Source organism: Leptonychotes weddellii, chromosome 5 (genome assembly GCF_054177405.1).
Source record: "Leptonychotes weddellii isolate Sample4059 chromosome 5, ASM5417740v2, whole genome shotgun sequence".
NCBI lineage: Eukaryota > Metazoa > Chordata > Mammalia > Carnivora > Phocidae > Leptonychotes > Leptonychotes weddellii.
In genome coordinates this window covers 93,623,249-93,650,629 of record NC_138373.1, presented here as the reverse complement: position 1 = coordinate 93,650,629, position 27,381 = coordinate 93,623,249, and the positions used below count along the sequence as shown (strand labels likewise).

Here is a 27,381-nt window from a genome sequence, read left to right as displayed (position 1 = left end):
CCCTAGATGTATGTCTCTTCTGTCCTCATTAGCAAACTCACAATTTTCCTTTCTTTTAGTCTCCATTGATAGAAAAAAAGTATATGAAGAAAAATAGCCTCTTTAATATTTGTCTACAATTCATGTTGTTTACTAGGAAGAGATCAAGATTCTCATTCTAGTTCCACCAGGACCTTTGAAAGAGTTATTTTTGGGGCAGCATCACTTAAACGTCTTGTATTTCAAAATTTTTAATTTATAAACTTAATTTAACAAATTTGGGCATAAATCCTTACAGGGTTTTTGTGAATATAAAATATATAGAAAAGATAAAGATCGAAATGGGTAAAAAAAATGATAAGTTGAAATCTAAAGCATTACATCTCTGATTTGGTTTTTATTTGCCTGGAAATATGAGCTTTTATCCTTTAGTTGAGTGTTTATTTTAGCTTCTTTTCTAGTTCTTGAAAATTTTGGCAGCAAGGGAATATTCATTTCTTAGTTAAGTATTTTTTCAGCATCGATTCTGGGAGGCACTGCACCAAGACTGTGGTAGGTGCTGGGAATAAAGACTGAGCAAGACAAATGTGGTATCTGCCTTCTTAGGGCTCTGTGGTAATGGAGGGTAATGGCCACTAAACAGGCAATTAAAGGATACTGAGTGACGGATATTTTGGAAACTGAAAATGACTAGTTATAACTTGTAACATTTTAACACATGACTGAGAAAGTATAATAAACATAATTTACAGGTAAATAGATGAAAGAGAGAAGAAACACAGTCCTGAGTACTATTTTAGAAATAGAATGTAGAAAATTGAACACAGTGCTTAAGAGAATGAGAAAAGAGGTGAGTACTTGGTTTATTCTTGAAGATATTAAAACTTGCCTCGTAGTCAGAGCACCATGGAGGAAGACACTCAAAGTCATGCCATGAGACAGAAAAGATAGCAGCTTTTGAAAATCTTTACACTTTCTATTTTTGCTGAAAAGTTAAGTCCTTTGAAACCTGCTTGATTTCAGCAACATGATTAAATGTGGATGTATTGTAACAAAGTAACTAAGAGAATAGTTTTCAAGAAACTAATATTCTACAAGTTAAATATATCTCTGTATTTCAGCAGCTTGATTGAGGTAGGACTATGGACAAAGGTTTGTTGTTACCCCCTGACAACTGATGTCATACATTTTTCTACCAGTCAGTTATATATCCTGGTCATTTCCAATCTTTATAATAACTGATGAAATAGACCGCCTACTTTCTGACACACATATACACATGTTTGTGTGCATAGGTGTATACATGTGTGTACATGTCTATGTGATGGGTGTACATACATGTGTATGTGTATATGTGAGAATTCATGTGTTTGTTATAAAGTAGTCTTTTCCCATATTGTTGCTGATTGTGTAGTTATATAAGTGATAACAGTTGTTTTAATCAAATTCCAAATTGGACCTTGGTCATATATTTATAACATATTTGGACATTCAGCAGATTAAGGTTTACCTGGACTTAGGTTGGATTAAAATCAATCTTTAGCAAGTTTTGCTGCCTTTTTAAGTTTACTGTCTGAATGACATTAGTCACTTTGGAATAACTTACTTAGGAATCCTCACACATCAATCATAGAATAGGTTAGTTTGGCCATTTTTGGACTCTGAACTTGAAGAAAGTTGCAAAGAGGTGGAGCTAAAATAAAAAAGAAAATTAGTGAACAGTTTCATCAAAGAATATAGATTATTTATGTTGAGGCTTAGCCTCAGTACATTAAGAAATATTTTCAAACAAAATTATTTTCTTTCTTTTTAAAGGTTTCAGTCTACTGGAAAGTTAACAGGACACCTAGGCCCTGTTATGTGCCTTACTGTAGATCAGATTTCTAATGGACAAGATCTAATCGTCACTGGCTCCAAGGATCATTACATCAAAGTGTGTATGATAGAGTGAAATTATATTCTCCTATTAAATGATAGATTTGGAGTATTCAGATGCACCTAGAGCTCTTTTCTCTTAATCAGTTTTCTTTTTTTTCCATTTCTATCCTTTACTTTTTCTTCGTGATCTTTTCCTCACTCATAGTTTTTGATTTTATTGTCTTATTATTCAATCATGTATTCTCATTTTTCATAGAAGATAGTTTGGGAGGGATTTTAAAGATCTTTGGCTCAGTCATCCAACTAATGCATAATTCTCACTGTCACCATCTTTTATACTGAATTTATTATGATCTTCAGATCTTAATGAAATTAGCAGATAAGGGAAGATGCACAGTTTGGTTCTGGAAATATTAAATTTGAGATACTAAGTAATAGAAGTCATCCTTATGTAGGCGAGTAGGCCATTTGAAAGGCAAGTCTAGAGTTCAATGTAAGTTATGACTAGGCATGCAGGTTTGGGAGCCATTCGAGTAGAAGCAGATGTTCGAGGGGTTAGAGTAGCTGACATGGCCAAAGGAGAGAGAGGTTGCCAGGACTCAGCCTTGGGAATTCCTGTAAGAACCAATTAGGAATAAAAAGAGGATACAGTAACAGAGATATAGGAAAAGAATAAGTACTCTTTTTAGAATCTGAGATTAAGAGATGAGAAATGGGTTAGTGACGTGAAAATAGAATGGTTAAAGGAAGAGGATTTTGTATTTGGTAGACTTGGGTATGCCTATCTGCTTAGGAAGCAGGCTCTGGTGGAGAGGGAAAGTGTGAAGAGGGAAGTGGTGGTAATTGATGAAGTTGGTAGGAACAGTTAGAACCACAACAGTGATGTGAACCTTGGGAAGCAGTAAGCACACTTTAGCATCTGAAAAGAAGGGAAGGGTAAGAGAATGTTTGAAGATAAAAGGAAACTTTTGGAATGGAGGGAAGAATCCAAAAAGTTCATTTTTGATCATGCTAGCCTTTTCAGGAAATTACAAGGTCAACAGAGATGAGGGCAACTGAGGGGGGTGGGAGGTTTTGAATAGCAACTTTGGGAAATTTGAGATGACCACCGGGATTGCAGAACTATCTAATAGTGTTTAAATAACAGCCATATCATTTTTCTGACTTTCAAGTGGATTGATATGTAGTATTTGTATTATTAAACATATCATTTGTACACTCAGACATGAAAAAATTGGTTGCCTTTCTTAAAAGCCTACAGACACATAAGCATGTGACATGTAAGCAAAAGTAATGTGAAAATAGGGCCTGGGTTCATCCTGAGTCATTCATACCAGGTTAATTTAGTTAATTTAGTAAAATATTAGAACAAAACATGTCACATCTGGTTAATATACACGTATATGTGTTTCTAGGTATGAACACATATAGGTGTTTATTTGTAAGTTAAATAGGATGTCTGCTTTCTCTGTTTCTTTTTTAGATGTTTGATGTAACTGAAGGGGCTCTGGGAACTGTGAGTCCCACCCACAATTTTGAGCCCCCTCATTATGATGGCATTGAAGCGCTAACCATACAAGGGGATAACCTATTTAGTGGGTCCAGAGATAATGGAATCAAGAAATGGGACTTAGCTCAAAAAGACCTTCTACAGGTAATGCAAAACCTTTCATGGGATGGAGTGGGTACTGGTTCTTCAGAACCACCACTGGTCCATGTAAGAACTTGAAGAGCCTCTTAAAGAGTGTTTCATCTTCAGCCACCAGAGTTACTAATTATGAGAAGGGCAACATTCAATATTTAATAATACCTTCTAGGTAAGGATAGATGAAAACAAAATGAACAAGTAGCAGGTCAATGGAACAAACTGGCAACAGATGCATTTATCGCATTCGAAATCCTTTATAGATATACATTCATGGTTGTGACTTTTATATTATTCATATAAATATATTTACACTCAAATATAGTCATATAGTTTGAGCTTAGAATTATTGTTTACTCATTATGAAATGTATGTTAGCTCTGGTCTTCTCCAAAAAGCCTTAAGCCTCCATGTTTTCTACCAAAGGTTGAAGGCAGTAACTTTATGAGGCATTCTTTATAGTCTACATACCAGGTTGTAGTTTTCAAACTTGTTGAATTCATTTTGGAGAGAGGTGAGATATTAACTCCCATGAAGAGAATGCGATGTGAATAATTCTGTATACTTTCTGGGTCTTTTAGATTCTGTAAGATTTTTAACATTATAGGTCTTTAATATTGATAACACTAATAATAATTGAGGCAAATTGCACATTTATTTCTGTAAGTCACTAAGAATGATTGCATAGAAAATGATTTTTATAGTTTCCAGGCCATTCAGTATTCCAAATATTGTTTTGTCAACAAAAATATTTGTAATTACTTTGCTGTGAAAATGTCATTTTGGAGGGCTTCTCTTAAGCTGCTGATTTCTCTTTCTTTCTCTCAGCAAGTTCCAAATGCACATAAGGATTGGGTCTGTGCCCTAGGAGTGGTGCCAGGGCACCCGGTTCTGCTCAGTGGCTGCAGAGGGGGCATTCTGAAGCTGTGGAACATGGATACTTTTGTGCCAGTCGGAGAGATGAAGGGTCATGATAGTCCTATCAATGCCATATGTGTTAATTCCACCCACATTTTTACTGCAGCCGAGTAAGTTTTCCTGTGTGATTTTTCTCTGTGTTGGTTGCTTGTGTTCAGATTTAATAAATATTATAAGTTGTAAATGTCTGGGAAATATAGAACATATAAAAACCCTTCTTTTATTACAATCATTCTATTTAAGATCTCTTATTTATATTTTCTGATGTGCACTTTGGACACTGAGTTTAATCCCCAGAATACATGAGAATAATGTTACTTCTGTATCCAGACTCTGCTTATATGGGAAGTCTGCTGCCAGATCTTCCCCTGGTGATTTTAATTTAAAAAATCATTTATAGGTGACTAATTTCTAAAGATTTTTTTTCCCAGAAAGACAACAAACTTATCATTCTTCACATTTAGAATAAATAATTTAAAAAATCTCTTTGTTCCTCTTCTTCCTCTCTGTAGAGTACAGTTGACCCTTGGACCATGCAGGCTTAGGGCCACTGACCCCTGCATAGTTGAAAATCCAGGTATAACTTTGACTCCCCCCAAAACTAAACTGCTAATAGCTTACGGTTGGCCAGAAGCCTTACTGATAATATAATTAGTCAATTAACACATATTTTATATGTTATATGTATTATATACATATCCTTACAATAAAGGAAGCTAGAGGAAAGAAAATGTTATTAAGGAAATCATAAGGAAGAGAAAATACATTTACAGTGCTGTGCTGTTTATCGAAAAATCCATGTGAAAGTGGACCCTCGTGGTTCAAACCTGTGTTGTTCAAGGGTCAGCTGAATAAGTACTTAATAATAATATCTGCTTCCTCCCTCTTAGGGAAGCTGGATTGATGGATTTATTTGCTTATTTTTCATTCATGATGAATCCCCAATATGTCAGGCACTGTTCCAGACTCTTGGGAAGAGCTGTGAACAAAACAGATCAGACCCCCAGTTTCATTCTAAGGAGAAGAAAAGAAAATAAATAACTAAAATATGTTACATAGTGATAGGTGCTATGGAGAAAAATAAAGCAGGGAACAGGGAAGAGAGTATCATGGGGAGGAGGTCACACAACAGGATGGTTGGTGAAGGCCTCACTGAGGAAGTGACGTTTACGATGCTTGAAGGAAGTGGAGAGATGTTGTGACCATAAAAATGACATGTATATAAGTACTTTGGCAAGGAAAGCATATATGCCCTAATGTGAGGTCTTGGTCTCATTCAAATAAAATAAAATGTCTCATGAATATCTACCTTGAAAATCTCCTTTTGTCATTTTTACATTTAATTTAATCGGAGCACATTCTTGATTCATCTATCCTAAATGCACGATTACCCTGACTTTATTTTGAAACCTCTGCTGTATTTCTATGGTATCTCTTATTATTTGTGCTATTTTCATTGAATCCCTCTTTTCACTTAGATTTATTTTCTCGTATCTCTAAAGTACTTCAAAGCTGATTTATTTTGTGTTTTTCTAAGGTGCTTACCTTTGGTGCTTCATTGATGTTATTTCCAAGGTGTATTACTTTCTTAAGACTCACTACTTTTGTTTATTCTCTTGGAAACTTGCTGTGTCCTTGATAATTTACTGGAAATAATACCCCTCAAAGATGTGGGACACTCAGTGTAAGACTCTGAAAGTATTATATGTCACTGAGATCTGGTGGGTGAAGTATGATGTTACTGTAACACCTCTCTTCCACAGTATAGTCTTATTTTTGAAGAACTGAACTTTTTCTCAGTTTACCCATGGTGCACCAGATGCAAATGTATTTCCTATGTAACTTAAAAATCAGGAAAATGGTCAATAAAATCAGAAGGCCTATTTTTAAATTCTACTTTATTTATTTGTCAATTAACACACCCTTGTATAGTGCTTAGTATTTGCCACTCATTGTTCTAAGTGCTTCCCAGGCACTGTCTCCTCTTGTTAGAATGTATAATCTACATTGGGAGAGGGTTTTGTTATTTATTTGTTTGTTTGCTTGTTTGTCCTTAAATTGTCCCAAGCACCTGAATAGTACCTGGAACACAGCAGGTTCTCAATAAACATTTGTTAAATGGACGGTTGAATAAATGAATGGGTGTATGAGTAGGTGCATGAATGAACATATCCCCTTGCTGTTTCAGCGTACATATGCTGTGTGAGTTTATGGAGATGTAATTGACATATGGCATTGTATAAGTGTAAGGCATACAGCATAATGATTTGACTTATATATATTGTGAAAGGATTACCACAATAAGTTTAGTTAACATCTGTCATCTCAAATAGATACAAAAAGAAGAAAAAAACGTTTCTTGTTTGCTTGTGATAAGAACTCTTAGGAAGAACAGAGATTGCTGATTAGAAACTAGAAAGCCTAGACCCTAGGCTCACCTCTGCCCTTTACTATGTTACATTGGGCACGTAACTAAACTTTCTTTATCCTTGAAATGGATTGCATAATCTCTGAAGTGCCTTTTAACTCTGAAATTCTATGGAAACTTTCTTTTGGCTTTGAGTTTACTAGATAATTAGAGAAAAGTAACACTCCCTTCAAGCTATGAGAGACACAGTAAGAAACATGATGGTTTAATGACCACTCCCCAGTACCCACATGCCTGGTGAACAAAAACAAGTTTTCTCAGAAACACTTTGAATCTTCTATGTTCTATGATATTGGAGTATCAGCCCACTTCTCAGTAGCTTCCTGCTTTTCCTGTGGGCTTATTGTTTCACCTGAGGGAAACTCTTCTGACTGTTGACAGATTCACCAACTCCCTGGAATCCCTGCCCTGATCTCCTCCCTTCCCAGAAGCCTTACTGTAACCTTACTGTGAGCTGTTGTCCCTGAAGATCTCTGACCAATGTTGTATCATGAGTCGTTTTTTGAAACAATGAGTGCAGATTCAGTGTAGTGATTAGGAGGTGGGGCCCTGGAACCAGACTGCCTAGGTTGAAATCTCGGTTCTATCACGCATGTACTTTGTGATATTGAGCAAATTACTTAACCTCTCTGGATCTCAATTTACTCATCAATACAAAGGGGATAATAGCATTATCTATCTCTGTGGTAGTTAAAGAGAATTGAATGTATTTATATTTAAAGGGCACATAGTAACAATGCCTGCCATATAGTAAGCCCTCGACAATATGAACTATTTTTAATATCATTATTATGGGTATCTGTTTGATATACGTATGGGACAATGTATATTTTTACTTACATCTGTTGAGGTCCTCTTCAGAAAATGTCTTCACAATACACGATTCTAAGAGCTATTTCTTTGTCTTTCTGCCTCTTTTCACATGTTCATTTTTAATTTGTTTTGTAGTGATCGAACTGTGAGAATTTGGAAGGCTCGCAATTTGCAAGATGGCCAGATCTCTGACATAGGAGATCTGGGGGAAGATATTGCCAGTAATTAAACATGAATGAAGATAGTCATAAACTGAATACTGTGATAATACTCTGTACGTTCATAATGAAATGTTGCCCTGTATTTATTAGGCAAAAGCTTATAATGGGATTAACTGGAAAATATATCTGAATCCAACTGCTGAATATAAATGGTATTCTAATAAAACTGTGTACTAGCCTGTGCGCTTAATTATAATATCTGCCAATACACATATATCCTTTAATTGGTATACTGCTTGATTCACACTTTTATTGTGGCTGGATTTTTGTGCCTAGCTATAAAAAACACTTTAAAAGTATTTGAATTATAAGATGTCTGCTTTTGTGATAGTCAGAAAACACCTGGAATACAATGCAACCCATTGGTAACTCATCATATAGTCTGTTTAGATGGTTTATATATTTAAACATATTGGGAATGTTAGTCAAATTGTGGTCCGTTTGTCTGGTATTTATATCAGTCTATAGAAGGTTCCCAAATTTCAAAGCTCTTTTAATATAACGGGAAAAAAATAAGATTAGGAGAATATTGATGATTTTTCCTAAGGTGGAATTGATGACCTTTATCTACTAACAAAGAATGTTAAACAGTTTGTGTTAAATGTTGATGTTTACTTGTATTGACCAAAGTTTTACAGCTGTGCTATATTCTGTGCTCAGGACTAAAATGCTGTTAAATTGTTTTATTAGTGCTGTGCGTACATTCTCTGATGGGAAACATTTTTGATGTCCTAACAGAAATATATTTTGATCTATTTTTCCTATAGAGTTGTTTCTATTATCACCCTTTAATTTCATTTTTATTTAATAGTAGTATTTCCTTACCCTTTTATCTAATTTTTTTTATATGCTGCTAAATATATTTTAAATACACTATGTTTGCAAACCTTGGTAGTTATGGTGAGAACTATATCATCTGCAGTGGGAAAAGCTATGTAAATAAGTAGATTGTAAAGAGAGAATGTCTTACATTGTAACTCTGAATTTTTAAATGCTGTAGATTGGATTTTGCAAAAGGATGTATAATTTATCTGTCTGCTCAGAATATTAATTTGTAAATTCTGCAAGTTTAATTTTTATGTAGATGGTATAACATTTTAAAATATTGTCTTGTGATTTTTTTCCCGAGTATATTTGCTTGTAAATGAAAGCTTAGCGAGAGCTTCAATAAACGTGTTGCTCTGAATTGTTTTCATTCTCGTTATTTTTCTAATTGTATGAAAATGGTTAGTGTTTGTAAAACTTTTTATTTGTGTGTGATATAATGAAAGACATTTTTTTTTTGTTATCCAGCACTTCATGTGCATTCCTGTTTTTGCTCACTAGACATGAAATATTCTTGAGAAGTTTGAATCATAACCTAATCTTGATGAACCAAGGAAACTCACTATTTAGGGAATTAAAGCAAACCTTATAATTTAGGCATTTGAACATAGGTGGTAAAACAAAAATTATTCCCACAAATGTTAGGACAATAGTGACTTTGGTTATTGAAGAAGAAATAGAGGGGTGGTGACTGGCAGGGGTTTGCAGAAGGTGAATTGAGAGTGTAGATGGGGTGTGGCCGTGCTTCTGGGGTCCTAGAAATGTTCTAGTTCTCCACCTGGGTTCTAAGTTAAACTGTTCATATATTTCTCTTACTTTATGTATGTGTGCTATATTTCACAATGAAATATGTATTTCTTTAATTTTTAAAAAGGGATTTTCCTGTAAAGAGGAATTCAGCTGTTCTGTAATTTTGCCTCCTTTCCTGGAGGAAAATACTATGACGAGACCTGAGAGACATTTTTAGGACCATTTTGAATTTCAATACTCCTGGAGTGGTTTTTTTCGCAGGACTATTTCTCAACCACTCATTTGATAATTTATTTAATAAATGTTCATTGAGCATGCCCGAGGCCAGGTACTAGGGACAGAAAAAGCAACAAGACTGGGTTTACGCTTGCCCTACTGAGTGGAGAGAGAGAGAATAAATCCAGCACTTTCATTATGGATTGGTCAGTGCTCTGACAGGGAAGATCTGGGAAGTCTTCACCCCTATTGGAGGCATTTTACCCTGACTGCGAGTCCAATCAGAGGTTTGTTGTACAGTCCTGAGCTCTGTGTTTGCTTGCACAGAACACAAAGCCCAGTGTCTGTTTTCTTTTTAAAAGGCTGGAGGCTCAGCTAGAGTTGATCTGATTCAAATAATTCAAATGAATATGTAAAAGAGGCAGTCCCCTTTAAAGATTTACATCTTGAAAGATGTTGGGGAAAGTCACTGAGAGGACGTGACCTCCAGTTGACCCAGGAGCTAGATCCGGGCAATCAGAGGCTGCTCACCAGCTCCCCAGCCCTTGGAATGTATGTTCTGCCCACGTTCCCACAGCCAGAGCTGTTTCTCTGTTTCAAGGACCTAGCCTTGAGGGAGTAATGTGTTGTTGAGACTATCTACATGGTATGGAGACTGAACCCAGGTAAGGCCTTTGTGTAAACTTTTAACGCTCTGGCAGGCAGGTGTGGAGTTCTACTTGTCTTGCGGCCGTGGGAGACAAGCCTCGTAAATAAATCCCCTTGCTTATTAAACCTGCCACCTACCAATCTGGAGTGGCCTGCCTCTTCTGTCTCTCCTTGCCCTCCTTGTACGGGGGCTAGTTTGCCAACCAGCAAAAAATAACTGTTCATCTTTAAAGATCTCATCCAGAAAGGTTTACAGTGACTTTTTTTTTTTTTTTTTTTTAAAGTAGGCTCCACACCCAGTGGAGCCCAGTGCAGGGCTTGAACTCACAATCCTGAGATCAAGACCTGAGCTGAGATCAAGAGTGGGAGGCTTAACTGAGCATCCCAGGCACCCCAATCATAACTCTTAAAACAGTTAAAACAGTGCTTCTAAAATTCAAAAATGGATTACTCCTCACTATGTATTAAATATATGCCATGTCCCCTGAGAATGAGGTCTTCTTTTTTGGGAAGATAATATTTCTTTCTTTCACATCCAAATCTTCGCACTTTAGCTAAAGAGTAATGGACAATGTTTTGCATATTAATTATGTCCACATTTGTTTATTTCCCAGCTGATATGGAATCATTTATAAAAACTTAAACTGAGGTTGTCAATGTGTAACACATCGTTCTGTGCTGTTGTTTGTAATTTTTCCTAAACAATGCCTATGCCTTACTTCAGAATCAGCTCAAATTCTCTTTTTAGCCCCAGAATGGGTTGTATTATTGCTGTGTTATTGGGGATTTGATTTGCCAGTTACTGTGCAGATACTGATGAATGGGAGTTGGTGTTTGTAAATCATAGATATAAAATGTACAGATTGCTCTGTATGAGTATCATGGTACAAAAATGAGAGTTATCTATCCTATTTTCTAACCATAATGAGATGCTGAACAATTGTAAAATGTCACAGCTGCCATTAATCTCCCCTCTTTTTAATGAGGTTAATGATTGTAATAGCCAACATTTGCTGAGCATTTACTTTCCCCTTTGGGTGTCTCTGAAATGGGGGGCATCTAAGAAGCCAGGGAGCATCAGAAGCATCTGATTTCAGAGATATTTAATTGTGAAAAAACAGTGCGCATCCTAGAAATTGTGAAATACAGTATTGTGGGGGATTTCTGCCAGCAGACAAAAATAGTGACAAGTGTGCACTACATCATCTATAATATGACTCCAAACCCCTTTTAATATGTTTGTGTGTGTGTTGGATTTGGGAAAAGCAGTCTCTACATTTCTCAGGCTTTAAGCTTGGGTTCCACATTTAACGTGGCTCCCACAAAGCATGTGAACCCAGGCATGAGGTGGAGTGAGGAGGAATCGGTGCTTCTGCAGTAAAGTCGTAGAAACCCTTGTTTTCCTGTGGCAGCTGTGACGGGGCCCCAGCATCTGGCACTAGCTGTGGGTGTTGAGAGGCAGGGCACAGGGCACTGGTCTTTGTTGGCTCCAGCTGAGGCGGTTCCTGGCGTCTGCAGCGGGGGCAGTGGATGATTCCTTATCTTCCTGATTGTGGCGGAGGCCAAACTGCGTGGGCTAGTTCTGGGGGTGGGGATCTAGCACCTACTCACGATTTTGTAAGCAGCCATGCCCCTCTCTGAAATCCCTTTCTGCTTAAACCAGTTACAGTGGTCTCTGTCGGGGTTTTAAGATATTTCTTCCATTTATTTTTTTTTCTGGACACTCATTCAATTCTCAAAAATGACCATACCCTTTTCTCATTAAGATGTGTAATTGTTTTTTACTTTGAAAACAATACTTTTTGGTTGCCTAGAGGCTTTATGTTTTAATGGAATCTCCTCAAGTGCTATATTGTCTGAGCTGTCCCAGATCGGTGAGGCCTGGAAGATTTAGGGTGCCTCTCACCTCCCAGGGCTGCAGGCATTCACAGGGGTTGCTCGTCCTCGGGGGGGGGGATCCACAGTTTTCCTAAGGTCTCCAAAAACGCAATTAGGCTCTTCAGGCTTTCAGACCTGCCTGGTGTTTTACTTGAGGACAGAAGCAGAGGGTACCTGAAGGACCGTTTTGTGGGTCCTCACCTGTTGTAAACATGTAACCCCATCACTGAAAAATATCCAACAAATAAACACAGGATGATGGGACGCCCGATGTCAGTAAGACCTGAATTCACCTGCGCCAATCAGGAACCTGACTAGTGTTTATTATCCTCAGATTAGACTGAGACCGTTTTTATATTTAGTAGTCTCTGCCTGAGCAGCCAACTAGGAGTGTCTTCACCAGCCTCAGGGAAGACAGTAAGTGGCTGAGGACAATATAATTTTCAGCTACTTTGGCCGTTAACTGGAAGATCCTGAAATACCTACCTTCTTATCTGATGAGTACCTTATCCCATCCTGTTCCTGTCTCCTTTTCCCTAGGCCTTCCTCTCCTACTTCTTCCCTCACCTTTGCTTATTTGTGTGTGTGTGTGTGTGTGTCTGTGTGTGTGTGTGTGTGAGAGAGAGAGAGAGAGAGAGAGAGAGAGGGAAAGCTGTGTTGATTGTTGACAGGAATCCCCACCATGGAAATTCGCTCCATGGGAATTATCCTGATGTGTGGTGTGGGCATGATGGGAGATCTTAACCTTCTGAAATAGCTCAGCATCAACCGAGGAAATCAGGAGGATTCTGTGTACTATATGTGGCACAGATTTCTAATTTCTCCTAGTGCCAGTCACTCCCCTCTGACTCTTAGCAATAAAAACCTGAGGATTTCAGCCGAGCACGTGGCTGCCCAGCCAGAGATTACATTTCCCCCCGGATCTTGCAGTTAGCCATGACAATATGCTATGGTTCTGTCATGTGATCTAAGGGAAGTGATATACTGGTCTTAGATTTTTAAAAAATAGAAGTGCTTGGCCTTCACTTTGGTTTTCCCCTTTCCACCAACTAGGATGTGGAAGTGGTGATGATGAGCAAACCTTGACTGTGCAGATGAAGACAACATCCTGGGTGAGTGATGGTAGAACAACATGATAGAATGAACCTATGTCCTTGATGGCCCTTGTGGCACAGAGCTTCGCTCTTTGACCACAGATCAGCCTTTATGCCAGGGGTTGGCAAATTTTTTTTTTTAGTAAAGAAATAATGATATTGCAGGCTTTTCAGGCCACATATTGAAACTGTCACACATCCTTCCTTTGTTTAAACAACCATTTACATTTGTAAGAACCTTTCCTAACTTGAGGACCAATGCAGAACAGGCTGGGCACTGAATTTGGCCCAGAGACTGTAATTTGCCAAACCCTGCTTGAGATTGTTACATAGGTGAAAGATAACATTTTTTTTTTGAGCCACTGAATTTTAAGATCTTTTGTTAAAGCAGTCTCTCTATATGGCATATATATATCCATGTACTTAATGATTTAACAAAGTATGCTCTAGGACGGATTTTCTGCAGAGAGGGGTTGCTACCAGGGCTATCAAGCATGGTTGTGTACGTTGTGTACTGCACAACCCAAAAAGAGAACATTCACTTTTAGACATTATAAATTTATATATTTGTTATGACAAATTTAGGGTAGAGGGCAGTAAATCATTTTGTTCCTAAGGATATAAGAATACAATGATAATTTTCAGCATATGGAAGTAAAAAAATGTATTTAGGAAGACAGCTTTTCTAATTTGAGCAAGGGTGTCTGTGGCCTCCTAATAGCCAGCCCTGGTGGTTAACTATTTGATCTCCATTGCCCTAGGTTAATACATTTCTTATTAAGTAAGGTCAATTTAAAGAGGACACGTACTGCATGGAGCACTGGGTGTTATACGCAAACAGTGAATCATGGAACACTACATCAAAAACTAATGATGTAATGTATGGTGATTAACATAACAATAAAAAATTAAAAAAAATAAAAATAATGAATTTCTGGGACACTTGTGTTACTTAGTTGGATAAGTGCCTGACTCTTGATTTTGGCTCAGGTCATGACCTCACAATCATGAAACTGAGCCCCGCTTCAGGCTCCATCCTGAGTGTGGAGCCAGCTTAAGATTCTCTCTCTCCCTCTTCCTCTGTCTCTCCCCCTCCACTCGCTTTCTCTCTCTCTCTAAAAAAGAAAAAAAAAAGTGAATTTCTTCCCTTAAAAATATTGATTGCTCAGGAAGCTCTGGCTTCATGTAATTTTTCATTAAAAATTCCAAATTTTAAGTGCCACAATGTTTTCTGTCACATATGCCTTTTTAAAAATAAATGTGATAAAAAAATAGTCAACTTATTTAAATGGAAGGATTTGGACAAGATGATGTATTAACATTTTCTCTCGGACTAATAACCCATTATTTTATGAATAATTGAGATCTCTGTTAAGAACTTTGCTATCATAGAGATTTTCTTATGTTGTCCTGGGTCCAGTGGGGCAGCCTGGCAGCATTGGGCATAGCACGGTGCTTGCTTTCTGTCATTTCCAACCACTGAGATAAGAAGTCTACAAGTGTGGACAGTGTGTGACTGCTGTACTTATTTGCCTGCTTCACCCGTAACCGATGGCAAGAAGTAGAAGGAAAGCAGAGTGTAAACATAGAAAGCATCCTAAGTCTGGATCTGGTGGATATTTGCCATTCTTTTGGATTTCTTGGCACCTTTGAACAATTTTCTGTGTTAGGATATTCCCACCTTATGAATTTCTTCTCACTTTAGATACCAGTGACTCATTCCCCTTACCTCCCTTTGTGGCCAGGGTGGCATGTGACTTAGACTTGGCCCCTTAGAGCCACCGGCAACAGACTTTGAATTGGAAACTACTGACCCAAAAGAGTTGGCAGCTCACCGAATCCCTGTGATGGAGGTAGCGAATGCCATTTTCCATGGAAGCAGTGGAAGAAGTTTGAGTGTTAGTGTCAATGATACAAGCCAGGGGGTTTGTGCCAACTAGAGAAAGAAGCACCAGTTGTGAGGTATGATTCTGGACATTGTTCCTGGTTGCATAGCCTCCAAACCTTCTCTGACTCCCCTGGGAATTGTACACATTACCTAATAACCTCTAGTATATTCCTTTTCTGTTTGAATTATTAGCAGAGTTCATTGCAATGATTTGCAACTACGAACCTCTACTTGTAAACGAGATCATAGCCCAAAACAAATGATGATCTCTTGGAAACTGAGTTTCTACTCTCTGGAATTGGCACAGATGTCAGAAACAAAGAACAAATAACTGTAGACCATTTTCCTTTTCCTGACAAATTCACTTTAAGCAACTCTCTGATTAAAGTAGCTTTATCTATTTCATATTCCAATGAGAGACTCACAGAAAAATCTCTGGAAGAGGTCTGAGATTCCAGGTCCTTCACTAATAAATGTTTTTATACCTCATGGATTATTAATATGTTTTGACTATTTTCTTTAAGCAAAGCACGTCAAGATCACTGTGTCCAAGGTGGAAAAAATCCAAATGCCCATCAGCAGATGAACAGATTAAAAAAAAAAAAAAAAAAAGATCACTGTGTCCTTTCCTAGATAGCTAGCTGCGGAATTTGAGAATAAATGCATTTACGATCTCTTGCCTAAGTGCCTTTATTTATTTGTTGCTTGTTTACAATAGTTGATAGTCAGTTTTCCATAAATAGGTCAGGAAAATATTGTCCTTTTGTATCCCAAAAGTTGTAACTGGATTTCTCCTTGAGCACATCATTTCTGCCTTATGGAAAGTGTTTCATAGACTGAGACACTCTCTCTGTTTACTGGAATAAGTTCTGGTCCATGTAGGGGCTGGCTATGGAGTGGGGTGAGAAATAGCAACTGCCCCCAGCACTGTGTGAGCAACAATATCATGACAGCTCATTTGAATAATTCAAGATTCCTACCTTCAGATAGGAAAAAAAGTGTAATATCTAGAAATTGTTGTGCATTGCATTTGATAAGGAATCATGGGCGCTTGAAAACTACTTGGCTAGTCTCTCTCAGTGTCCTGAAAAGTTTGTTTTATTAAGTTAAAAAAAAAATTTAAGTACCACCTAACTTAGAGAGAGTTCGTCTCAAACTGGGCAGACTCTAAGACACACACACGTTTTTCTCAAACTCTAATCAGGAGTTCATTTTACCCTGCAGAGTCCATGTGATTCAGGGAAACCTCATGACTTGTTCTGATCAGTCTGAGCTGATGCTGCTTCTTTAGAGAGCACGCATCAGAATCACCTGGAGGGCTTGTTAAGGCACATATTGCCTGGTCCCATCCCCAGAGTTTCTGATGCAAAAGAATTTGCATTTCTAACAAGTTCACAGAAGATACTGATGCTGCTGGTGAGGGGCTTACACTTTGAGAAGCACTGGTCTGAGTTGATGCTATTTTTGTAGTGGTTCAGGAACCTGGGTTAGACGGAGCAAAACCTGGCATTCCCCTGGCAGTGGTTATGGGTGTAGGTAAGGACTGCCGACCTTGTTCCTGGGTCTGTTGAGGGGAAAGATTAATATGCCATGACTGCAGAGGTTCGCCGCACTCCTGCTGGTGTGATTTAGCAAGCCTGTAACTTCACCTGTGCTGGAAGCCATCTCTGAGCCTGAGGGAGTCCAGCTTTGGAATGACTACAGTGTTATGAATGTCAGAGCGGGCTGACCACAGGCCCACCAAAACTTGGGACACCCCATTGTGTGAGATGATAAATACTCTTACTGATAAACATGTCTGAGCAGGTGTTTCTTTCCCAGCCCTTGAAAACACCCTAACGGAAAGAGTGTTATCCAGGAGAGATGTCTGCATACATGCAGTTAATTAAGAGGCAGTTTGAAGGAATTTGTGGAGTGGGTCAAGTAGAAACTTCTCCCTTTTGTGTCACATCTGCTCTTGCACGCAGTCCCTCATACCTCAATGTTCCTCCTTCTCTGCTGCCGCTACCCACCGTCATCTCTCTGACCTAGGTTTCTGCCAGACCCTGCTCTTTGGTTTCTTCTCCTCCACTCTGACTATCCCTCCAAATTGCTCTCCAGAGTGACGTTTTCCAAATAAGATTTTGCTTCGGTCAAATTCTGCTTAGAATAGTTAAGAGGATTTCCATGATTCTCTGGACAAAGACCAAGGGATTTGGGGCTATGACAAGGTCTCCGTACACGTTGGCCTTTGTTTGACCATGTACCAAACTTTTGCACATGGTGTGTCCTCCGTTTGCTCAATTAATTCCAGTCCATTCACCAAATTTTATTTAATGCTTGAATTTATTGGGTGTCGTGATTCCTGAATGCAGAACAAATTCCTTTACAACAAAAAGCTGTACCCCTTTCTTCATGTAACTTATATGAGTTTGTAATTACCTATTGTGTTTATTTGATTTGTGTGCCTTCCCTTCTTGACTTCCAACTTTTTTGAGTGAAAGATCTATCTGATTTTGTTCACCCTGATTCTTCCAGATTTAACCCAGTGCCTGCCACATAATTGGAGCTCAATAAATATTTGTTGGATGAAAGAACGAACTCATTTTGGGAGCAAGAGTATGAGTTTTCTTTTGGATACTAGAGACTGAGATACCTGCAGGAAACCCAAAGTCATGTCTAGCAGATAGTTTTATAAGAGGGCAGATTTAAAATGTCAAAAAATGAGGAAAAAAGTTGATAATGTTCAATTGAATATTTGAAACTGGGCTTCATAGCTTTGCTCACAAGTGACCAGTTAGCTGTTAGCCTAATTGGCCAATGAGATTTGTTTTTATTGAAGTAATGAAAACATCAAGAATAATTGAATATTTTACAAAGAAACATGTTGATAAAGTTGTCAGGGGAGGTTTCTTAAATGTAAAGGGGAGGTTTAAACACTGTACTTCTGTCATTGAAATGTTTAAAAATATGATAAGGAAAAAGTCATATTTCCAAAGAATTGCATAAATAATTTCAAAATATGATAAGCCAAACAATAAAGAAGAAAAAATAATCTTATCCTCTATACTAGAAGTTATTAGGGCATTGATGGGGAGAACTTCAAATGAATTAATTTCTTCTATTCCATTAAGTTTAGTTTGGTTTTGAGAACCATCAAGGAGATGATGAGGATGTCAAGTATCAAGAGAATGATTACCACAGGATAAAAGGATCATGAAAAGGATGTTTCCCTGTTTGCTCATGTAATATTCATAAGAAATTAAAAAGCCAGAGAGGAAATGTTATTGTAACATTACAGACAATGGATATAAAAGAGTTGTCAACATTTGAAATCTTTAAAAGTCATTTTAGGAAAAAATGTTTTCTTTGTCAAACTCATGGCTTGGACAACACAAGGAGCACTAGGTAAGGTTGGCAATGGGATTGTCAACAGTTAATCATCAAGGATTTTAGTGAAATTTCCACAAATCAGTGAATATCATTTTAGCAGTGCTATTAATAGACTTTACAGTGACAGTGAAGAAGAAAAAATATTCTCACAGATGACTTGTGTGCTATTGATTAGTGCCAAAATAATTTCCTATGTTATAAAGTGGAATGGCTAATGATGAAACAGTATCTAAAACATAACCACTATAAGGAAGTTCCACCACATGATGAAGTATATATTCATTCTGAAATTCTTTAAATATTTTGGAGATCAGGGGTGTGTGGGTGGCTCAGTCAGTTAAGTGTCTGCTGTTGGCTCAGGTCCTGATCTCAGGGTTCTGGAATCAAGTCCCACATCGGGATCCTTGCTCAGTGTCTGCTTCTCTCTCTGTCCCTCCCCATGCTTCTCATGCTCTCTCTCTCTCTCTCTCAAATAAATATGCAAACAATGAATCATGGAACACTACATCAAAAACTAATGATGTAATGTATGGTGATTAACATAACATAATAAAATAATAAAATTTAAAAAAATGTTGGAGATCATATCCTTTGCTAAACAATGGGGGATAGAAAATGGATTGGGAAAAAAAAAGGTGGTATGGAGAAGTTATATGGTAGATCTGTAAGGACTGAAAGATTAAAAATAAACAAGTAACTAAGATTTTTTTAAAAATCAATATGCAATTTTAACAACAAATTCATGCAATTCTGCCTAAAAATATACATACAAGATGTCAATTCTATAAAATATTTTTATTGGGATATAGTTGACATACAATATTATATTAGTTTCAGATGTACAACATAGTGATTTGACATATACATTACAAAATGTTCAAGTCTAGTTACCATCTGTCACCATATGTAGTTATTACAATATTATTGACTATATTCCCTGTGCTGTAGGTTACGTCCTCATGACTTATTTATTTTATAACTGGAAATTTGTACCTCTTGATCCCTTCACCTATTTCACCCATCCCTCTACCTCCCACCCCTGTGGCGGCCACCAATTTGTTCTCTGTATTTAGGAGTCTATTTCCATTTGTTTATTTTGTCTTTCAGATTCCACATATAAGTGAAATCATGTGGTATTTGTCTTCCTTACCTGACTTATTTCACTTAGCATAGTGCCCTCTAGGTCCGTCCATGTTGTCACAAATGGCAAGATTTCATACTTTTTAATGGCTGAGTAACATTTCACTGTGTGTGTGTGTGGATCCCACATCTTCTCTCCCCATTCGTCTATCAGTGGACAGTTAGGTTGCTTCCATATTTTGGCTATTGTAAATAATACTGTAGTGAATGGAGGGGTGCATCTCTCTTTTCAGATTAGTGCTTTTGTTCCATTTGCTTCAACCATTCCACCCAGAACTGGAATTGTTCGATTGTATGTTAGTACCATTTTGAATATTTTGAGGAACCTCCTTACTACTTTCCATAGTGGCTACACCATTTTACAGCCTTACTAACAGTGCATCCTTGCCAATACTTGTAATTTTTGTTTCTGTTTTTGTTTTTCAGTGGCCACCATCTGTGCATTTTTTGACGTTCTACAAAATTACACAGTGAAAACAATAGGACTTAAGGGTGAGATAGACTACTTTAAACCCATGGAGCTTTGTAACCAAAGCAATAACTAAAACAATTATAATCCTATTAACCAACAGAAGCCCAAAGACCTTTTTTTTTTTTTTTTTTTTAGCATTGCCCCCAGGATTCCCCTTATTCAAACATTTGCAACATTATACTCTGGTGCTCTTGACTCCTCTTTTGAGAAGTGTGAACTTTAGGGCTTTTGCTTTTAACAGAGAGCAACTTCATCAAAACTACAAAAAACTGATTCACAATGTAGCTTTCTCATAAAGTTTTGAAAATAGCATGGAGAATGTCCTGGTAACATATTTTATGCCTCCAGCTTCATCAGGTAGCCAGTAAAAAGGGTTCTGATTCTTGAAGCCAGAAAATCAGCCACTATTTACACTGAAGGAAGGCCCTGCTGAAGAGTGTGCAGTTTTTATCTGAAGTCTTCATATATTGCTAAAGTCTCTTTCATTGTGGGAAATTAATTGTAAAATATATGTGTGGACCAACACCACTTCCTTGTTACACTGTCCCCATTCTCCATGGCCCACCAGATAGGAGATAATGCACATTTAAGGAATACAAGCTGTAGCAGAACAGGTTGCAATTGGTGTTTTCAATTGATTTTATTACTTTTCTCATAACTGTACTACTTTACTGAAACCCTTTGTAACTACAGTATGTAGTTGTTAATTCTGTAAAAAGTAATTAGACTTCCTTCCAAACAAGTGGTTACAAAGTCTAAATTGGATGCAAAATCTTATATAATGATAATCATATTGTGCTTTGGCTTCAAGATTATTAAATCTTCCTGCAAATATTGGCCAGTATTTTGAGTATTGGTTTCAAATGAGTTTATTATGCTATTGGGTTTTTTAAAATTTTACTAAGTTTTTAATTTTAATTCCAGTATAGTTAACATACAGTGCTACATTAGATTCAGACGTAAAATATAGTGATTCAATAATTCTATACGTTACTCAGTGCTCATCAGGGAAGTGTACTCTTAATCCCCTTCACCTGTTTCAACCTCCCCCACTTCCCCTCTGGTAACCATGAGTTCTTTATAGTTAAGAGTGTGTTTCTTAGTTTCTCTCTCTCTCTCTCTCTTTCCCTTTGTTCATTTGTTTTGTTTCTTAAATTCCACATATGAGTGAAATCATATGGTATTTGTCTTTCTCTGACTGACTTATTTCACTTATATGCTATTGGGCTTTTAAAGTTCATATAGATCTCAGGGCACCCGGGTGGTTCAGATTAAGCAGCTGTCTTCAGCTCAGCTCATGAGCCCCAGGTCCTGGGATGGAGTCCCCTGTGGGACTCCCTGCTCAGTGGGGAGTCTGCTTTTCCCTCTGCCCCTCCCCTGCTTGTGCGCTTTCTCTTTCTTGAATAAATAAATGAAATCTTTAAAAAAATTCATATATATCTTCAAATCTAATCATCTTAGTTAATATGATACAAATGAGAGTGATAGATTTCTAAAGCAGTGTCTTTAAACTAATGTTTAGCTAAATACTATAGAGTAACACTAAAAATCCTTAGTGAACACTTTTAATAAAAATTATATAGGTTTGTGGTCTTTCCTTCTTAAACTTTAATATGATTAATTTCATTTTTTTGCAGTTTAAGCAAGAACTCATTTAAATTTTCAAATATATCTGAAAAATACACATCCTATCATGAGATTATAATAAAGGTTTTCATATTTAATTGAAAAGATTAATAATAGTATCGAATAGTGAACAAGGTATTTTTAAACAGTATTCTTTGGAGAGCCATCTTACTCCTATGTTCAAAAGTTCTCTTGGCTATTGGGATAGTCCAGCAGAATCTAGAGCTGGGGTTTTCAAACAGTGGATTCCAACACTTAGTCGGTTCTGAAGTCATTTCAGTGGCTTGAAACAGTTTATTTTTTTTTTTAGAAAGATAACATATGCTAGTAGAGAAAACATCAGAGAGTATCTTTCTTAGTAGGTAATTTTTTTTTTATAAAGTATTACATATGTGTATGTGTGTGTGTATCTGGGTAGAGGTGATATGTGAAAGGTATTTCTTACAGTGGGTCATGATCAGAAATTTTGTTGAACTCTGGGCTAGAGGATACTGTGGATAGAACCAAAGTTAGAAATCAGATACCTGGGAAAAGAGGGACACCAAATCAGAGAACTTATTGTTGATGGATCTGGGAAAATGAGGATTTTCGGCTATCTGGCTTAGAGACTTAGCTACCCGAGGCCCAGATCATGACCTTCCAATCTGTGGGAGATGAGTTGAGACCACATGCTCTTATAAGATTTCCCACTATAATTTGCACCAATGAGGATTTTGGTGCAAAGTCATATGATATCTATGCCACTGGGCAATAAAGAAAATACTCTCACTAAACCACACTTTAAAAATGGTTTGTTAATTTATAGTCTCATCTTATTTAACAAGGAGTCTATTTAGTATCTAAAGCGATGAACCCTTCATTTATGAAGTCATCAAAATATTAAAATGTCAATATGCAAGGAAATTACGAGTGACATAATTTAACATTATCCAGAAAATGTACTTGACATTCACCTGTGAAATTTGATACCCTTGAGAGCCATGTAGCACAGAAATATATATTCCTATCAATTTTCTTTTTAGCAAAAGCAAATAGTCCCTTGGGAAAATCTACCAATTATATATATTTTGCAGTTTTTCTGTTTTTAAAGACAGTAAAGAGGGGGTGTGCTCACTACACAATTTTGTTTTGTTTTTTAATTAAATAGATGGCTTTGTACTTCAAAGTCAATTAGTTGGGCATATAAGTGTTCTTCCTTCTTCCCTATTTCCATTTCTTCTTCTTTTTTTTTTTGAAGATTTTATTTATTTGACAGAGAGATAGAGAGCACAAATAGGCAGAGAGGCAGGCAGAGAGAGAGGGAGAAGCAGGCTTCCCGCCGAGCAGGGAGCCCGATGCAGAACTTGATCCCAGGACCCTGGGATCATGACCTGAGCCGGAGGCAGCCGCTTAACTGACTGAGCCACTCAGGTGCACTCCATTTTTTCTTCTTTGTAACTGAAATCTAGATCTAGTTGTATCATAGAAAGTGGAAATTATATGATTTACTGCAGAAGTTATTTTAGGAATAGAGAGAGCAGAGAAATATTCCAGTTGTGGATGAAGAAAAACAACTGCATTTTCTGCCTGCCTGTATTGATCCTTTTTTTTTTTCCCCAAGGGAGAGAGGGCTATTAAACTTTTCTTGATCCACTTTCCAATTATTGCAATTTCCTCACTGCCAAAGACTGATTACCTACAGGATGAAAAACTGAATTTATCTATTTAATAATGAGCACACGTATGCAATTGTATGTCAATATAAATGCATTATGTTCCCATGTATTTAGGAAACTGAGAGGGCAAAGTTCATCATCATCATCATCATCATCATTAGTAGTAGTAGTAGTAGTAGTAGTAGTAATTGTATAATTATTTGATGTTGAATGCTCAAAATATTTATTTTGATTCTTAGTTCCTTTTTAGAGTAGTATAGGTTTATAAATAAAATTAGTTTACCCATCAGAGGGTCATGTGACAGTTATAATTAAACAGCAAAATATAATTGTGATACAATTAAGTGATATGTTGATGATTTATTAATTAATGATTAAATTTACTCAGAGCTTGAACTGAATCAAACTCTTACAGAACCTGAGGGCTTTTGCATGTCATGCCGGGAAGCAAGACTTTTATCATGTCTAGTGAAAGAGCCAGCCAAAGGTTGTATGCCGGAGAGTAAGAGGATCTAACTGGTGTCTAGAAATATCACTCTGAAAGTAGAGGAGAAGAAGGATGGGAAATGTATCTGTTCCCGTAATGTACCGTGCCCAGTGTCACAGCCCAGGCTCAAGGGGACGGAGGTGCAGGAGTGACGGTGGTGGCAATTAGGGAAGAGAAAAGGGAGTTAGTTTTTAACATCAGTTATGTAAGAAATACAAAAGAAATCTGTTCTCAAAAATTTAAAGTTTACTTAGCAACTTCACTCACTCATGAAAAGTTTGATTCTCCATTCTCTGAAATCCCAATTCAGGAAGTATGGATGGTGCCTGGCAATCTGTATGAGGCAATAACAACAGCAGACTCTCCACATGATTCTGATGAGCAGCCAGGATTGGCATCCACAGGCCGGGAAAAAAAAATTCTTGACGTTCAAGGAAGTCACATCAGAGTTGTTGGAGGAGGCTTCTTCTGTGCAAGTGGTTCTTCTACACTTTTCACTACGGCCACATCGCAGAGTGGAATAAAGGCCCTAAGGCTCTCAGGAAGGAACAAAGAGGTGATGTACAAGTTGGTTGAATTTGTGCAGAAGCCAGCTTTGTGTAGATTCGTGAATTAGAGCTCCCATAAAATTCTAATAGTGTGCTAATTTTACTTTATGAATATAGACTTTTGCTTTGTCCTAAAGGGATTGCTGGTATTTTGTCTAAGCCCATATTTTTTATTTTATTTTATTTTTTTAAAAGATTTTATTTATTTATTTGACAGAGAGACCCAGCGAGAGAGGGAACACAAGCAGGGGGAGTGGGAGAGGGAGAAGCAGGCCCCCTGCCGAGCAGGGAGCCTGATGCAGGCTCGATCCCAGGGCACTGGGATCGTGACCTGAGCCGAAGGCAGACGCTTAACGACTGAGCCATCCAGGTGCCCCTGTCTAAGCCCATATTAACTGAGAAATTTCAGTCTTTCAGGGTTCTGTCCTGAAGACCATCTGATGAGGAATTCTAGGTGCCTGAGGCTGTTTGAGCCAGGGGTTGAGAGATTAGGGACGGGGAAATGAAGTAGGATAATAACACAGTCACCAGATCCCATGACCTTTTAACTTGCAAGTTTCTAGGGAGTTAAGCTTTTTGCTTGATAAGCTTGCAGAATGTTCTTGTCCTGTGAAGATTTTGATCTTTACAGCATCATCCTCAGTAATAGTTTTTAGTATTTCCACAAGGGGGCAATGATGTCCTCTATAATGTTGGTGATTGTGGATAAGAAAATTTATCATTCTTTTTTTGGACTTGAAGTGGGTGTGAGTAGGACGAGCTGATTAATTCTGACTGCCCATGGTCATTAGGGTGGATTTGAAGCCAAAATTCCAGCAGAAGACAGAGCAGGGAGGTTAAATAGCATCCGCAGAACTACAGAGTCTTTTAAACCAGAGTCGCTACTTGATTAAATCAGTTGCCACCCTTGGTTAAATTGAGTAGCTATTTTAAGACTCTGAAAATTCATTATTCTTGAAGCTCCTGTCTAGTAGCTTTAGGACTCAGCTCTGGCAAGAATTATGGGTCCCATGAAACCCCAAGGAACGAATGTTTAACAACCGAGGAGAGGGGAAAATTGCTTCTGAAGAACTCATACTCTCAATGAATTCAGGCTCTGTCTGTCACTAAGTCCACTTGAGCTTGTAGGAGAGATTCAGCTGCTGGAAGAATGAACCTGTGTTTCCACTGGGGTAAGGTTCATGGGCATGGCCTTTAGCAAGACTGAGGAGTAATCACAGTGTTATGGTAGAAAGAACACTGGACTCAGAATCAGGGAGAGATATTTGAATCCTGGTGAGGCCCTTTTAATGTTAGAGGACCATCACTTACTATAACAGGTGTGGATTCGGATCATACAATCTGTGTGTGTATGTGTGTTTCCTGGCTCTGCCACTAAGTGTGTAACCTTGACTAAGTCACTTGGCCCCTCTGGTCTTCACAGTCCATATCTATAAAATGAACCCGTTGGTCCAGGTAAGCTTTTAGAATCATCACAGCTATAAAATTTTAAATTCTATGAAAGACAAATACATTCCCACTGTAGGATTTAGCTACCATCTGGACTGAAAAATTTTTCACTATGGACGTGAGGGGGGGACCCTCTACCAACTGTATGGGGCAGCATAGACATTGAATTTCAGTCATAAAACATGGAGGCTCCTTTCTGTATTCAGTGGGCAAAGAGCTTGGAGAAATGGATGATATAAAGGTTCATCTAGAAGGCATTAGTACATTTATTTCCACCCCATTACTTTACAAATGAAGAAGAGGAGTCGTGCCAAGAGTCTTCAAGATTCATTCATGCAGACACTATTCTGGGTGGAGATACAGAAGCAAACAAAGCAGACAGAGTTCCTGCTCTCTGAAACTTAAATTTGAGCTGGATAAGAGCTAAGTGTACAGTGTTGTGGATAGTGAGAAATCGGAGGGCCAAGAAGAAGGGCAAGGGGAGTGCAAGGGTTCCATTTCATCTAGTTTTTCTGGAAAGGCCACTCAATACGAAGACATTTGAACAGAACCCTCAGGAAGACACCTGGGGGAAGATTGTTTTACATACAGAGAACAGTGAGTGCAAAGACCTGGAGGCAACCCAAGAATAATGGGCAGAGCCTGGATTTGCTTTCACGGACGCATTCATTCTCTCATTCAACAAATACTCAGTGCCGGCTCTGTGCCATGCACCGTTTCCACTCCAGGAGTAGGCTCTTGAATTGGCATTCTAAAGCCCTTGTGTTCAACCACTCCCAGCGCTGCCTCCCTGGTATAGTGTACTTTTGTTCAGCACCCACTCTTTGCCAGGCACCTTGTAGGTATCTTATTGAAATTAATCTTCAAAAACAATTCCTTGAGACCGTTTTATAAAGAATAAAAATAGATATGCTAAGAAATGAAGGAAAATGAAGCCTAATGTCATTTATTTCAGTACTACTAAATGAGGTGGAAAGATTCAGTCCTTTGTCTTGTGAATAACTGCTAGAAGTTATCAGAACGACTCCACTGATATTGCTCAGCTAATTCATGTGAACGTTTATTCAGCTTCTACCTTTGCCCGGTGTGGTGTTAGAGAGCTGAATAAAGTATGAAGTCACACCAAGAACTGCAGCAGAGTTGATAAATCTTCTAAACGTCAGGGTGAACTAAGAATGAGCACGATGGCAGGGGGACCTGAACAAGGATCTGAGTCTTCCGGAGGAGGGCAGTAAAAGTTTTATAAATCAAGGAAGCTTTGGGCAGGAAATTGAAGGTATTGTGCCGAGGGGTCATGGATATACACCTGTAGCACTGCATGAAGCAGGTATCTAAAAGGCTTTATTGCAGGAAAGCTCTACAAGCAGAAAATTTGTAAAGCACACGCAATTTCCTGCTTTCTCACTGACCCCCCATTTAGTCCAATGCTAGGCTGCATATGTGATGGCCAG

General features: G+C 37.8%; 1 protein-coding gene across 13 annotated transcripts in view; it reads left to right on the top strand.

Moving 5' to 3' along the window:
* Positions 1-9,068, top strand: part of KIF21A (kinesin family member 21A) — a 147,088-nt gene extending 138,020 nt beyond the window's left edge. For all 13 annotated transcript variants that reach the window (XM_081821480.1, XM_031032144.2, XM_081821483.1 and 10 more), the window contains 4 exons: positions 1,795-1,912; positions 3,341-3,511; positions 4,331-4,530; positions 7,797-9,068. In XM_081821480.1, coding sequence (XP_081677606.1) covers positions 1,795-1,912; positions 3,341-3,511; positions 4,331-4,530; positions 7,797-7,890 — 583 coding nt within the window. In that variant the 3' untranslated portion in view covers positions 7,891-9,068. The remainder of the gene's footprint in view (positions 1-1,794; positions 1,913-3,340; positions 3,512-4,330; positions 4,531-7,796) is intronic.
* The last annotated feature ends 18,313 nt before the right edge of the window (positions 9,069-27,381 follow it).